Here is a 15419-nt window from a genome sequence, read left to right as displayed (position 1 = left end):
AAATAAAATGAAATTATATAAATAATTTTTTTAGATAAATATTAATTAAACCGGTCCAAACCGGTCCAGTCCGGGTTTTTCCGGTCCGGCCCGGTCTCAAGACCGGATAGAGCCGGTCCGGTCCTCGGTCCTTAATTCTGAAAAAATCCGGTTTTTGGTCTGGTCCGGGTCGGTCCGGTCCGGTTTTTGACCTTTGTGCGACCCTAACGTGTGTACACGGTTTAAAAAGATAAACTATCAAACATCAAAATGATTATAAATAGGAGCTTACTTTTTTGACATTGTCAATTGAGTCTTACAAGGACCAGCACCAAAATAATGATACACAAAGTGTCCGGCAAAACAGAAATGCATATACAAGTCCTATTGTCTTAAATGTTAGTTCAGCATGATTGTTAGAACAGATTTGAATAATAATACAAACACCCAACTGCAAAACAAAACTCTAGCAAAGTCAAAAACAGGCATAATGTCCCTGATGAGCAGTGATCATACATTAATTAATTCAAAACAGAAACATAGGTAGCTGCTGCTTTCTTTCATCACATCAACCCCCCACTGGTTTATACTAATATTTTTCCTCACCTGATCGCAGCAGCAAATCAAAATAAGCAAGTAAACTCCACTGTTTCTTCTTGTTTTAATTTATAAGAAATGTCGACTGAGTCAATTCTTTTATCCCCCTCAACTTGTACCTGTCCACCACCCTTCTTCTTTATTCTTCCTTCTTCAACCCCTGTCTTTTGTTCCAAGAACCTACAAACACAACATTTGAAATAATATGTAAACTTACATAATTTCTTGTTATCCACGTTCTTCTCTACTTGTTACTAGAACTTACTCGAAATCCTGGTTCCGTCACTGCTTATACAAAATAGTATATTTATTGGTTAAGAGAAATGGTTGATATATTTGGTGGACTAGAGATTGTTAGGATGCCTCCACTATCAAGAATTTTAATGTACAGGGGAGGTCCTTTGATTATGTTGTTTTGTTGGTCTCTGTTGCTTCTTGGAGCAAACACCCAGCCTCCAATAACCCACCCTCAAGAAGGTACCTTTTTTGCTTCTATATTTCATTCCTCAATTTTGTAGTCCATATGTGTCACATAGTTTATTTTTACAGAGCATAGAAGAAGAAAAAATACTTGCCTATAATATTAATTTTTCTGTAGTGTTTTGTCTAGAAATTTATTGATATTTGAATTCCCTAGTGAAATTCCCTAGTTATCCACTTAATAATTTTAAACATTTCGTTCGAGAAGGAGCTTAATAGCAGATAGACATGATGTACATGATAAGCCTTTTTAGTAACAAACAAAGCTTGTCGGTCTTAACAATGACTGTCAATAAGCAACGTTTATAATCTTGAAAATTGTAAAAATATTTTTGTACACTGTAATTCTAACTTTTAACTACTAGCCAGTGAAAAGTGATCTTCCTAGTATTTTGCAATTAGGCTTTGCTAATAGTATTAGATTTTGTTGTTTGTCTAATACATCATAACAGAGCTATTTCATAAGAACATGTTTTATGTTTTTGTTCTGGTGAAATATAATTTACATGTCAGAGTAATGAATGTTCCATCAATGTGAAAGTGACTTATATGAATAACATGCAGTTTCAGCATTGCGGGACATCAGGAAAAGTTTGGTTGATCCAAACCGGAATCTTAGTAATTGGAATCGTGGTGACCCGTGTACATCTAATTGGACTGGAGTATTGTGCTTTAATAAAACAATGAACGATGGCTATCTGCATGTCAGGGAGTTGTATGAAATAATTCTCACCCTAGTCTGATCTGATCTGGTGCATGATATTTTCTGAATAAATTTTTAATTATCTTTAAAAATGTCTGTAGCTTAATCCTGTTCACTTTGGCTTCCATATGTAGTTGAACCTTAAAATTGGTTAGTAATTGATGTTAGCTAGCTTAACTTCAAAGAGGTAGGAAAAGCTTTTTAAGGTTTGCAAACTTATCTCCGGAATGTAATCAAGAAGTGCTGGTTTACTTTGGTTGATGAGATGGGTTGTGATTCCAACTATTAAGTTGCACAAGTTGAGTAGATATATGCAACATTACAAACCTATATGATGCTGATACCTAATGATCAAAAGCAGAAAAATTAATTTAAAATGTAAATATGTTTGTTCTGCTGACAAGGTTATAGTTTACAAAGCCTGATAGAAAGCCCATTTGCACAATTGCACGTACAGAAGGGATATGTGGCGTACTTCCATGGCTGTTTCTTAATTTTTTTTAATTATCAAAAGGATAGCCAAATACAACTGCTTTGAATTAGTGAATACGATCCAATAATGATTATATTGTAGCTGCTGGCATGTGTTGGTAAATGTTCTTGTCCGCTTAACAATTAAGGCACACTACATTTCAGCTTCCATCTCCAATTGTATCAAATATGGCCTAATCAATATATTAAATCTTGGTCCTATCCTATTTTTCATGGCAGGCAACTACTGAATATGAATCTGTCTGGGAAGTTATCACCGGCATTAGGCAGATTATCATATATGAAAATCTTGTGAGTGCTTATTCAACTGCTTTTTTTATGGCTCACTCTTGGTATAAGTTGTACTGTATAACTCAGACGTATAGGTGGTGTTCTTATAGTTGTTGAGCTTTTGAAATATTAAGTTCAAATTGCTTAATCTGTTTTTATAATCTAAAATAAGCGCCCATCTTTGTTCAATCAGGGATTTCATGTGGAACAAGCTAAGTGGGAATATACCAGTTGAAATAGGCAACATTACGTCTTTGGAGCTACTGTAAGTTCAAGATTTTGATTTTGCACTTAAACTATGTAGATAATAAAAAAACATATGTACATGTCTTGACACATATGAGGTTATTGCTTACTTCACCGTTATAGGCTGTGGTACTTCTATAAGTTCAACGTCTTTTTATTGATGATCTTATACGTGTCCAGGCTGCTGAATGGAAATCAACTAACAGGGCCCTTGCCCGAGGAAATGGGTTATCTTTCCAACTTGGACAGAATACAAATTGACCAGAACCATATATCAGGACCAATTCCAAAGTCATTCGCAAACTTAAACAAAACTAAGCACTTGTAAGTACTTTTCCTTCTCGTATGTGTTGGTCAATTTTTTATAACAGTTAACACATAGTATCCATTTTTGTTCTCATGTCTTACAGATAACTCCGTTGTTTCTTCTTGATGTGTATGAAATATAATGTTGTTATTATGACCTCTGAACAGCCACATGAACAATAATTCAATAAGTGGCCAGATCCCTCCTGAGCTGTCTAAACTGGGAAGTCTTGTTCACATGTAAGTGGTTTTTGATTTTTTTTAAACTCGTGATGCACTGGAATAAGAAATTTCTTATTAACCATTCTTTTATGCAGGCTTCTTGATAATAACAACTTAACAGGGTATCTTCCACCAGAGCTTGCTAAAATTCCAAATCTACTTATACTGTAAGAGCTTTTTCCCAGTGTCTATATGCTTTGAATTCACTTTAGTAAAGAACGATTTATTATTTATGTACGACATATTTTCAAATTCTGGTATTCCTCAGGGTGAAGTTTTTTTTTAGCCCAACTTGCTCCAAATGCTACTCAGCATAATAATCGAAACAAACACTTACTCACCGCCAAATTATTTTGTCCTATTTAACTCTGCCCAAGAAAACCTAAAATAGCTTAATGACTGACCATTGTTGACATAAATACAAGCCCCAAAGTTTTCTTATTTCCAAGCAGTATTATCAGCTGAACGTCCTCGATGCTGGGTCCTAACTCCTAACTGTTCAAATAGACCTTGGAAAATGCATTATTTATCCTTTAATTTAGGATTAAATTTGGGTGATTCATGAAATACTGTTATACCAAATTGTCAAGTCCCTGTCTGGCCAATCCTCAAAGAATCTGTAGGGGACTATGTTTAATTCTTTGGAGTGAAATCTTTATTTTCTGCTAAAAGGAATTATTAACTGGAGTGATTATTTGTTTGACACCAGGATCCATTAACAGTTAAATTCTTTATTTGGATTAAGTATCCGCAATGGATTAGTTCAAAATTTGTACTTTGCTCATGTCACTTATTAGTTATTACATTCTCCTCCCATGAGATATGCAGTTTTGTAATTCTTTTTCAACTTTTTTGCAGTCAACTTGATAACAACAACTTTGGCGGGAGTGTGATACCTGCATCATTTAAAAACATGTCTAAATTGTTGAAGCTGTGAGTGGGTACAGTTCATCTTAATTTTGGTCTGTATAGTTCCCCTTGAGGCTGGGTTTTGATCTATTTTGTTCAACGAGAAACGAAGCTTTCGGGATGGATAGTCTGTTTTTACTGCTTCAATAATTTGAAACGCAATTACTATACGCATAATTACATGTGTGCATAAACAGAGTTGCACAAACATATAATATGGACTGAGTATAAAATAGGGAAGCATGTCTGCATGCGATAAGCTAGACAAATGTGTCACTGATGTTTAGCACTAGACTTTGTCAAACTTTTGTTAAATAAATGATCATAATTTCTTCTGCTTTAAGGGGATAATTCGAAGTGCATTTAACTAGACTTTGTTACACACAGTCAATTTGTTTCTTTGATAAACTATGCAGGTTCCAATTATGTACTCTTTCATGTGATTCTATTATATCTCACCTGTAGTTTTTTTTATTTGCTTGTTGTGGTCAGTATATAGAATCTATAAGATGCTGGTTGCTCAGACTCTTACGCTAAACTTTATAATGATCAAGAATAATTGGGAAGAAAGTTTGACTGGGAAGAAAGTTTGACTGATGCTTAGCTTTATATTCTGCATCAGGAGTCTAAGGAACTGCAGCTTGCAAGGATCAATACCTGACTTAAGCCCAATACACAACCTTGCTTATATGTAAGTTCAAGTGTATTTTAATGGACACTATTGTTTATTATTGTTAATGTCTATGTTCACTCAAAGATACTAATTTATACTTCAGTGACCTCGGTTCGAATCAGCTTCAAGGATCCATACCATCAAATAAGCTTTCTGAGGCTATAACAACTATGTAAGAACATTCAATCTTTATGTATTTCTTGTGTACCCCTGGTGAAGAATTTTTGAGTACGTTTTAAAGTTGAACACAAGATTTGTCTACTTTGTTACGTGATATTCCTTTTTTAACTGATACTAAAAATCTTTGAGACCACTAACCATGCAGTGATTTATCAAACAATAATCTTACTGGAACTATTCCTGCCAACTTCTCGAGGCTTCCTCGTCTTCAGCAATTGTTAGTATCCTCCAGCTTCAATTATATATATTTATTTAAACCATCTCAATTTCCACCTACGATACTTGCTAAGTTTGTTTTTCTGTAACCTTTGCCTTTGCAAAGTTCCCTTTTCTCCGCATCTTTTTTAATCCTGATGTGAACATATATAAATTTGCATCTTATCCCTGTTACAGATCTCTGGAAAACAATTCACTGAATGGTTCAGTTGCAAGTACTATCTGGACAAATCGAAAACTCAATGCAACGGAGACACTTATATTGTAAGAGCTAGATAACAAATATCAGATTTGTTAAGTATCTGAAGATTCATTTACTTTCCATGCTTATTCTTAGATCTATTAAGTTTCCATCTCAATTAGATAACCAATATCAGATTTGTGTTGGGAATTTTTTTGTTTAAGATATATAAAATAAAACCAACTCTGCCCTTTTACTGCAGGAACTTGCAGAACAACAACCTTTCGAGCATTTTAGGCAGTCCTAGTCTCCCTCCAAATGTCACTCTCAGGTCTGATATTCTTCATTTTTTATGTTCTCAAATTTAGTAAAAGTGAAAAAATTTATGTATTTCTACTAGTGTTGTGAACAAAAATTTTCCAGCAATCCCCCCCCCCCCCAAAAAAATATCTAGCAACTATGATAAGTGTGTGCTTTTATACACATGTTCAGGCTTCAAGGAAATCCTTTATGCCCAAATACCAATCTGTCTCACTCCTGTATATCTTCGAGTGCGAATGATACTTCTTTTACAAGCTCAAGGATCATACCTGATGATTGTCCTCAATGCCCCAGTCCTTATGAATATGCCCAGGGATCTCCTACACGTTGCTTCTGCGCTGCACCTTTAATTTTTGGGTATCGATTAAAGAGTCCTGGTTTCATAGATTTTCGGCCATATTTTAATCCATTTGGGGAATACTTGACCTCTGGTCTCCAAATAAAGTCTTTTCAGCTTAATGTTGATTCTTATGAATGGCAAAAAGGTCCTCGACTAGGAATGTCCTTGAGGATATATCCAGTGTACACTGGTAACAACTCTAACACCTTTAATAGGAGTGAGGTCTCTCGGATCCTCGACATGTTTACAAGATGGGACATACCTGATAGCGATATTTTTGGACCTTATGAACTTATCTACTTCACACTATTGGAACCTTACAAAGATGGTTTGTTTCCTGAACTTGAACTTTATGTTGAAATTAAAAAGTGTTTTTTTAAGCTTGCAGCATGTTACGAGGACAGTGTATCACATAGCGTAATCCCAATTAATTATTTTTCCACAGACATTCTTGATCTAGTGTTTGACCTAGTTCCTTTATGCAAATATCTTTGATCACAGAACTATTTCTTATCATAAATCATAAATGTAGGAATGAATGGAGTTTAGGTGTGAGCTAATCATTATGCTAATATGTTCATATCTACATCAGTCCAGGTAGTGTTTGTGGAACGCCCCTCATTAATTATACATAATCTCATGATGTTGTCTGTAAATATGATGTATATAATATATGTCTGTAAAAATATACCTAAATTTTTTATTTATTTATTTTATTAAATATTACACAAAAACACAATACCAAAAGTACACTGTACTGGAACATGCAAGTACGCGAATTCTAAATGGGTGGTCAGGTCTAGTTGTTGGGTCTGGTATGCATCGTGGTGTTGTGAGCTTAGATTGTAATAATTTGCCTTCCCAGTTTTAGAATCTATCTCGTTGTCTGAAAAGTAGCTTCGTGAGTGTAGGGTGTTTATGTTTTTAAAGTTTTGTCTATGCAAGGGAACTTCTATAGTTCTAAGCACTTTATGTTTCCAATTTTTGTCTTTGCAAGGAGAAGTTCTGAGAGACATTGGGCATAACATAGTTATACTGTTATAGGCATTTGGAAGTTATTCCATTCTGCACAATGAACTTATACAGTGTACTGTATATATAGTGAATACTTGTAATTTTGCGAGGTTATAATTGATCTGTTAAAGTTTACCATGTTACTTACAGTAGATATCTTTTTTGGGCATCACTTGCAGTTTTTCCCACCAAATCATCCTCAAGTCTAAGCAAGGGTGCACTAGCTGGCATAGTACTTGGTGCAATTGCAGGTTCAGTGACATTATCTGCAATTGTGACACTAATTATTTTGAGGTCGCAGATGAGGAAGAAGCGTTTCACTTCAAAGAAACGACAATGTATGTACAATATTTTACCGATGTAGCTGAAACAATATTGTTTCTGTACTTGCTGTTTTTATCTCCATTTTGGTCCGTGTACTGGAGCTATATGTATATATATATATATGGAAAATTATCCCCAACCAACTTGGTTTGGATACGCCATCCGCAATGTTTCATTGCAGGCTTTCACAATGTTTTATTGCGGCAGGTGAGTACTACCGCAATGAAACATTGCGGCAGCTGTATCCCAGCCATCGCCTATATATATATAATTTGAAACTGAGAGTAAACTAGAAGTCAGCTAATATTATAAATGAGATATAAGTGACAACTGACAACTGGTTATATATACAAAATTATATTTGTGATGCAGCGTCTCGGGTTTCAATAAAAATTGACGGGGTAAAAGATTTTACATATGCGGAGATGGCATTAGCAACAAGCAATTTTAGTAGTTCCAGTCAAGTTGGACAAGGAGGCTATGGAAAGGTTTACAAAGGTATCCTTGCTGACGGCACAGTGGTGGCCATAAAACGAGCACAAGAGGGATCATTGCAGGGTGAAAAAGAGTTTCTCAACGAAATAGAACTGTTGTCTAGGTTACATCATAGGAATCTGGTGTCACTAATTGGATACTGTGACGAGGAAAGTGAACAGGTATATTTCTATTTCACTAAACATTAAGAAACATGCATTGTCTTTATAATTTACCACAGTATTTCATCAAGGCAGCTCGACTATTGAATGTTATTTTTCCTTTAGAAACTTGATTGCATTGTGCATTGTTCATTTTTAGAGATACTATTGAGTTCCCAAATTGAATCTGTATTCTAATAAAGTATTGGTGGTTACATCTAATAGAATGATCCTACAGAATTACATATATTTGTGTAGTAATATATAATCAGCCGACATATGAATTATAGGAAAAGAATTATTACAATGAAGAATGTAAAAAGTTCCTGCATACTTTGTTAATAGTGTTAAACATATCATGAATTATATAAGAGAAAAAAAGGTACCGGAAGAGTATGTGTTATTTCATTAGATAACAACCTTATATACTACAAGGTTGTGGCTGTTGAGTTACATAACCACCAGGGAAAGAAGTGTTTCATTTTCCTGGATATTAAAAGCAGATTTATATAGGATAACTACGTCTTTAAAAACACATTGATTCTAACACTCCCTCCTAATGTGTTGTTCCTGAACTCCCAGCAGATTACGCAGCATCTGAAACTTCTCTTTTGGAAGTGCCTTTGTGAATATATCAGCAACTTGCTCCTCGGACTTGTAGTAGACTAATTTTATCTCATTTTCCTCGATCTTCTCACGAATGAAGTGATGTTTCACAGCAATGTGCCTTGTACGACTATTGTAGATAGGATTCTTTGCCATAGATATGGCTGACTTATTGTCATATAGCATCTCTGTTGCGTTTCTTTGCCTTTCATCAATATCCTCCAGAATTCTTCTCAACCAAATAGCTTGTGATGTTGCCAGGGCAGCAGCTACGTACTCAGCTTCTGCGGATGACTGTGCAACTGAATCTTACTTCTTTGATTGCCATGAAAATGCTCCTGAATCAAATGAAAACACAAAGCCTGTTGTGCTCTTCATGTCATCTCTGGAACCTGCCCAATCACTGTCACAAAAACCAATTAATTTTAGCTCTTCACCTTTAAAATATTTGATTCCATATGCCACAGTTCCTTTTATGTAACGAAGAACTCGTTTGGCTGCTCCAAGGTGAACCTCGCTAGGATCTTGCATATATCTGGACAACAAACTAGAAGCAAACATAATGTCCGGCCTAGTTGCCGTAAGATACATTAAACTTCCAACAATGCTTCTATACAAAGTCCTGTCTACTTTTCTTCCACCGTCATCTTTCATCAATTTTTCATTTGCTGCAAGAGGTGTTGCCATTGCTTTGCAACCATACATATTAAACCTTTTTAACATCATTTCAGCGTATTTGTGCTGACAAATAAACACTCCATCACCTTGTTGGTGGATCTCAATCCCAAGAAAATGGTGTAGCAGTCCCATATCACTCATTTCATACTTCTTCATCATATCACTTTTGAACTGATTTATCATATGCTCATCATTGCTAGTAAAAATCAGATCATCAACATAAATTGCAACGATAAGAATTGACATACCTTGCTTCTTCACATAGAGAGTTGGCTCACTCTTACTTTTGACAAATCCATTTTCCAGGAAGTAGTTGTCGATATGGGTATACCATTGACGAGGTGCCTGCTTTAACCCGTACAACGCCTTTTTCAACTTGTAAACTTTTCCTTCTTGTCCTTTAATGACAAAACCATCTGGTTGATCTACATAGATTTCCTCTTCTAAATCTCCGTTCAAGAAGGCTGATTTCACGTCAAGTTGATATAATTTCCATCCTTTTTGAGCTGCAAGAGCAATGAGGGTTCTGATTGTGTCTTTTCGAGCTACTGGTGCAAATGTTTCGAGGTAATCAACTCCTTTATGTTGTGAATATCCTTTGGCCACTAGACGCGCTTTATTTTTTAACCAAGAACCATCTGACTTGTGCTTTATTCTATAAATCCACTTCACACCCACAACCTCTTTATTTTTCGGTCTTTCAACGAGTTGCCATGTCTTATTTTTTTCAATCATGTGAAACTCCTCTTCCATTGCCTTCTTCCAAACATCTTCTCTAATTGCCTCCTCAAAACTCGTTGGTTCAGTCATGCAAAAATTACACGACTCATAAATATCAGCAAGAGACCTCATTTTCAGCGGAGTACTTCCTGAACTTGACGATCTTGCACTATCACTTGAAGGTGATGATGGATCAGTAGGTGAAGATGGATCAGATGGTGATGATGCTGGTGATGACTGATCATTATTTTTGTCTTCATTTTGAGCTTCTGCTTCAAATGTAATAGTTTGATTTTGACATGCTTCTTTCTCCCAATTCCAGCTAGCTCCTTCATCAAACAACACATCTCTACTTATGATTATTGATTTCTTCTTTAAACTATACAACCTATATCCTTTTGATTTTGAGCTGTAACCAAGAAGAATGCATTTTTCACTCGTGTCTTCCAGTTTATGTCTTTTTTCTTTCGGAATATGTGCATAGCAAATGCAACCAAATATCTTTAAATGGCTTACCGAAGGCTTCTTTCTGCACCATGCTTCTAATGGAGTCATTTCTTTAACTGCCTTAGTTGGACATCTGTTAATTAAGTACACAGCAGTATGAATTGCTTCAGCCCAAAATGAATTTGGCAACCCTTTCTCCTTTAACATTGATTTGGCCATATTCACTACAGTTTGGTTCTTTCTTTCAGAAACTCCATTTTGTTGAGGTGAGTAACCAACCGTGAGTTGTCTATCAATTCCTTCATCTTCACAAAATTTATCACTCTCTAGAGGTATATTCTTTACCCCTATCACTTCTCAAAACTTTTATGTAACAACCACTTTGTTTTTCTACAAATTTCTTGAATTTTTTGAAAATGCTAAAGACTTCAGACTTATATTTCATAAAATAAACCCACGTCATTCTTGAGTAATCATCAATAAATAAAACAAAGTACCTATTTTCAGCAAGTGAAGGAGTCCTTATTGGTCCACACACGTCAGTGTGAACAAGCTCCAGCAGTCCCCCAGCTCTCCACGATCCTCCTTTTGGAAAAGAATTTCTATGGTGCTTTCCCATGGCACAACCTTCACACACTTCATTATTATCTTCAACTTGAGGCAGCCCATACACCATATTTTTCAGTTCCTTCAGCCCTTGAGAATGTATGTGTCCAAGCCTTTTATGCCAAAGCAAGGATTCATCTTTCAGGTGTGCTTTTAAGGCCAAATCAGCATCATAATTGAACATTAGCTGAAAACTTCTGCCCCTTTTCATCTGTATTTTTGCAACCAATTTTCTGCCTTTATTTTTGTCAAAAATTGTGCAAGTACCATCCTCAAAATAAGCATCATATCCATTTTCTATGAGCTGACCGACACTAAGTAGATTCTGATCTAAATCAGGGACTAATAAAACATCATTTATGTATCGTATGCCATCTTTTGTTTGAATACATATCGTACCTTTGCCTCTTGCCTGAACCAATATGCCATTTCCCATTTTCACTTCAGCGGTAATACTTTTATCAATCTTTGTAAATATTGTGCTGTCTCCGGTCATGTGATTGCTACACCCGCTGTCCAATAACCAAGTAGTGCTACTTTTCTCATTTGTGACCTGACAATTTGCATAAAAGACTGCATATCCATCTTCTTTTTCTTCAGATACATTCACTTGCTGCTGATTTTTGAACCTGCAATCTTTTTGCAAATGTCCAAATTTCTTACAATGATGACATTGAGGCTTCCCTTTGAACCAACAATCCTTCTCTGTATGGCTACTTCGTTTGCATATTTCACACTTGTTTGATTGACTTGCATCACCTAAACATCTGTTATAATTACTTTTTCCTCTTCCTCTTTGGCCTCTTCCTCTTCCTCTATTGAACATTTCACCTCTTGATGATACTCCTCCATTATAACTCTGAGACGGTGATTCCTTTTTGTTTAAGTTGAGCTTACATTGCAAAGCACTTTCAATGGATTTTTCGGAGTGTCTCATCAATCTTTGTTCATGGGACTGTAATGATGCCATCAACTCACCAGATTTTAATGTGTTAATATCTTTGGTTTCTTCAATAATGAACACCATAGCATCATATTTATCAGTCAAGCTAATCAGAATTTTTTCAACAACTTTCTTATCGGTAACCACTTCACCGTACAAAGCCATTTGATTGACAATTTCATTTATTTTTGAATAATAATCCTTCAAACTTTCAGACTCATTCATCTTCAAGTTCTCAAAATCTCTCCTGAGGGATTGTAGCTTAATAGATCTTACCTTGGAATTTCCTTGGAATTCTTCTTGCAAAACTTCCCAAGCTTCTTTTGCCGTTGCAACCCTCATAATTCTGGGAAACAAGCTCTCTGATATAGCTTGTTGAATAAAGAAGAGGGCTTTTGCATCTTTCTTTTTAGTCTCCTTTAAGGCCTCCTTCTGAGCATTTGTTAAATTTGCTGATTCATCATATCCACTTTCCACTAAATCCCACAAGTCTTGAGATTGGAAAAGTGTTTTCATCTTCAAACTCCAATAATCATAGTTTTCACCATTAAAAATGGGCATTGTAGGTTGTTGAATATTCACACCTTGATTTGTTGCAGCCATTGTTGACGTGTTGTTTCCGCCTACTGCTGTTCTTTACGCCCAGTTTCTAATCGAATCTAGCTCTGATACCAATTTGTTAAACATATCATGAATTATATAAGAGAAAAAAAGGTACTGGAAGAGTATGTGTTATTTCATTAGATAACAACCTTATATACTACAAGGTTGTGGCTGTTGAGTTACATAACCACCAGGGAAAGAAGTGTTTCATTTTCCTGGATATTAAAAGCAGATTTATATAGGATAACTACGTCTTTAAAAACACATTAATTCTAACAAATAGTCGCAAACTGCACTTCAGATAAAAATGTAAGCCTTCAGCTTTCAGAAAAGAATAGTCCTTCCAGGACCACTTCGTTTACACATTTTAGTGATCCTATCCTCAGAAGACTTCAACTCATCTCCGAAATGAGAAATCATCAATAGTTGTATGCTTCCTGGGCTGTGAGTAAATTTAATTTTTAAGAAAAAATGATAGTTTATTCTACATATGTTTCTCGATGTATGTATTATATGTTTCCAAGTTAAACAATGTCCAAATTTTATTTTGTTCATGAAACTTAATACTTTTAATGTGATTATGGTCATTGTCTGCAGATGTTGATTTATGAATTCATGCCCAATGGCACCCTACGAGATCACCTATCTGGTAAAGATTCTCATTTTAATCAAGTTTGACCTTATTATTTCTAGCATTTTAATGCCTGCAGTAGAAATGATGGTGTATAATATGCTTAATTCTTTACAAGCATAATTCTAACCATAAAAATTAGGACTTTTTTGCGTGGGAATATTTCTGCCCTCGCTGAAATTACAACCTCTCCTGTGAACTGTCCAGATTTAGGAAAATCCAATAGTTGGGAGACGGGAGTATTCTTGAGAAGTCAAGAGGAGTTAATTCCCTTTGTGTAGAATATCTGTTTTCCTACTTGTTTTTCCTATACAGAGAAGAGCGAGTGTTGTTTAAAGCAAAACAAGTGTTATCTCCAAGAGCCTTGTAAAAGAACTATTTGTAGCTTAATAACTGAACGAACTGTTTGTTTTTTGTTTATGACAGTTATTTCTAAACAGCCTATGAGTTTTGCTATGAGAACAAGAATTGCACTGGGTTCAGCCAAGGGAATCTTGTACTTGCATACGGAAGCTGATCCTCCTATATTTCATCGAGATATAAAGGCCACTAATATATTACTAGACTCAAATTACATTGCAAAAGTTGCTGACTTCGGACTTTCACGACTTGCTCCAGTTCCTGATATGGAAGGTTTTGTGCCTGCTCATGTATCTACAGTTGTTAAGGGTACTCCGGTAAGATTTAATACTGTACTTAAATTGATAAAAGCTCATTACTTTACAGGATGTTAACATTGAACACATAGTTTAGCCATATGTAGCATTAGGCAAGCCCCGAGAACACTACTGCTTAGCAGGCCAAAACTTTACAGGAAATCAGAATTGGGGATGTTCACTACATCTGTAAATCCACATAAACAGTTTTTAGTCTTCTCCACGTCATCTAACAGCGAGAACTTGTTATCGGTACAACAATCTGATCAGAACTTAGTTAAGGACAATGACTTGCTGGCAAATGTAGACAGCTTTAGTTAGTTCTTTAAGATAACTCTTTGCTATTGGTCCGGGCATGAATCTAATGTACTATCTTTGCAGGGGTATCTTGATCCAGAGTACTTTCTTACTCATAAGCTGACTGACAAAAGTGATGTTTATAGCTTTGGTGTTGTACTTTTAGAGCTTTTGACTGGTATGCATCCAATCTCGCATGGGAAAAATATTGTTCGAGAGGCAAGTTCAACCCCTCCCTTTTCCTGTGTTTGTCGAACATCATATATAATGTACCTAAATAACGTTACTGGCAAAAACACAGCCAACCAATATATGTTGTGTGCTCTCCTGAATCTTGATTTTGATTTTGCATCTGCATCAGGTCAATAATGCATTTCGATCTGGCATGATGTTCTCAGTCATTGATAAAAGAATGGGATCATATCCTTCCGAGTGTGTGGAAAGGTTTTTGAGCTTAGCCCTCAAATGTTGCCAAGAAAATACAGATAGCAGGCCTTCAATGGCTGAAGTGGTTCGTGAACTTGAAGTTTTATGGCTGATGATACCCGAATCCGATACCAAAATAACTCATTCATCGGTCTCTGACCCTTCATACCCTGGGAAGGCTGTATCTTCAGAGTCTTCTTCGTCTGTCTCTGTTGGGATATCATCGTCAATGCCAAATCATTACTTTTCGTCAGAAGTCTCTGGGAGTGACCTTGTGAGTGGAGCTATTCCTACCATTACACCTAGATAATATAATAATCAAATCTTTTTGGTTTATACACATAGTCATCATGTAATTATGTATGGTTAGTATGTAGTGTTGAAACTTGAAACTTGTTTTCGTAGAAGTGCGATAGATATAATCTGCATGCTTACTAGACTGAACTTGCTGTGAAAATACTCAGATTTCATATGAATTATATAGGCAGAGACATTGCTTGTGTACGGGTTGTTTTGGTTTGTGTAATAGTAGATATTCAGGCATTTTAGTTGTAGTTAACGGTTAGCAAACGAAAACGAAAAATTGAAATACCTAAATCGGACTGAAAAATCAAAAAACTGCATCAAAAAAATTGGGAACGGACAAAAAACCATAATTAAACTGAATTGATGTAACGGTTCGGTAATGATTACAATTTTATCCCAATAATCAAACCGC

General features: G+C 35.6%; 1 protein-coding gene across 1 annotated transcript; it reads left to right on the top strand.

Annotated features, from left to right (window-relative positions):
* Positions 1–347: 347 nt before the first annotated feature.
* LOC141707581 (putative LRR receptor-like serine/threonine-protein kinase At1g06840) lies at positions 348–15205 on the top strand. The gene is made up of 20 exons (XM_074510810.1): positions 348–1053; positions 1621–1771; positions 2471–2542; positions 2715–2786; positions 2948–3091; positions 3242–3313; positions 3391–3462; positions 4154–4228; positions 4827–4895; positions 4981–5049; positions 5203–5274; positions 5451–5537; positions 5717–5785; positions 5947–6443; positions 7309–7467; positions 7826–8109; positions 13289–13340; positions 13749–13999; positions 14360–14494; positions 14637–15205. Exons 1-20 carry the CDS (start codon positions 900–902, stop codon positions 15009–15011), a joined length of 2931 nt encoding a protein of 976 aa, XP_074366911.1. The 5' UTR covers positions 348–899; the 3' UTR covers positions 15012–15205.
* Positions 15206–15419: the final 214 nt, after the last annotated feature.

Source organism: Apium graveolens, chromosome 2 (genome assembly GCF_009905375.1).
Source record: "Apium graveolens cultivar Ventura chromosome 2, ASM990537v1, whole genome shotgun sequence".
Classification (NCBI taxonomy): domain Eukaryota; kingdom Viridiplantae; phylum Streptophyta; class Magnoliopsida; order Apiales; family Apiaceae; genus Apium; species Apium graveolens.
The sequence above is the reverse complement of the archived record's forward strand: the minus strand, read 5'-3'. Positions and strand labels throughout refer to the sequence as shown.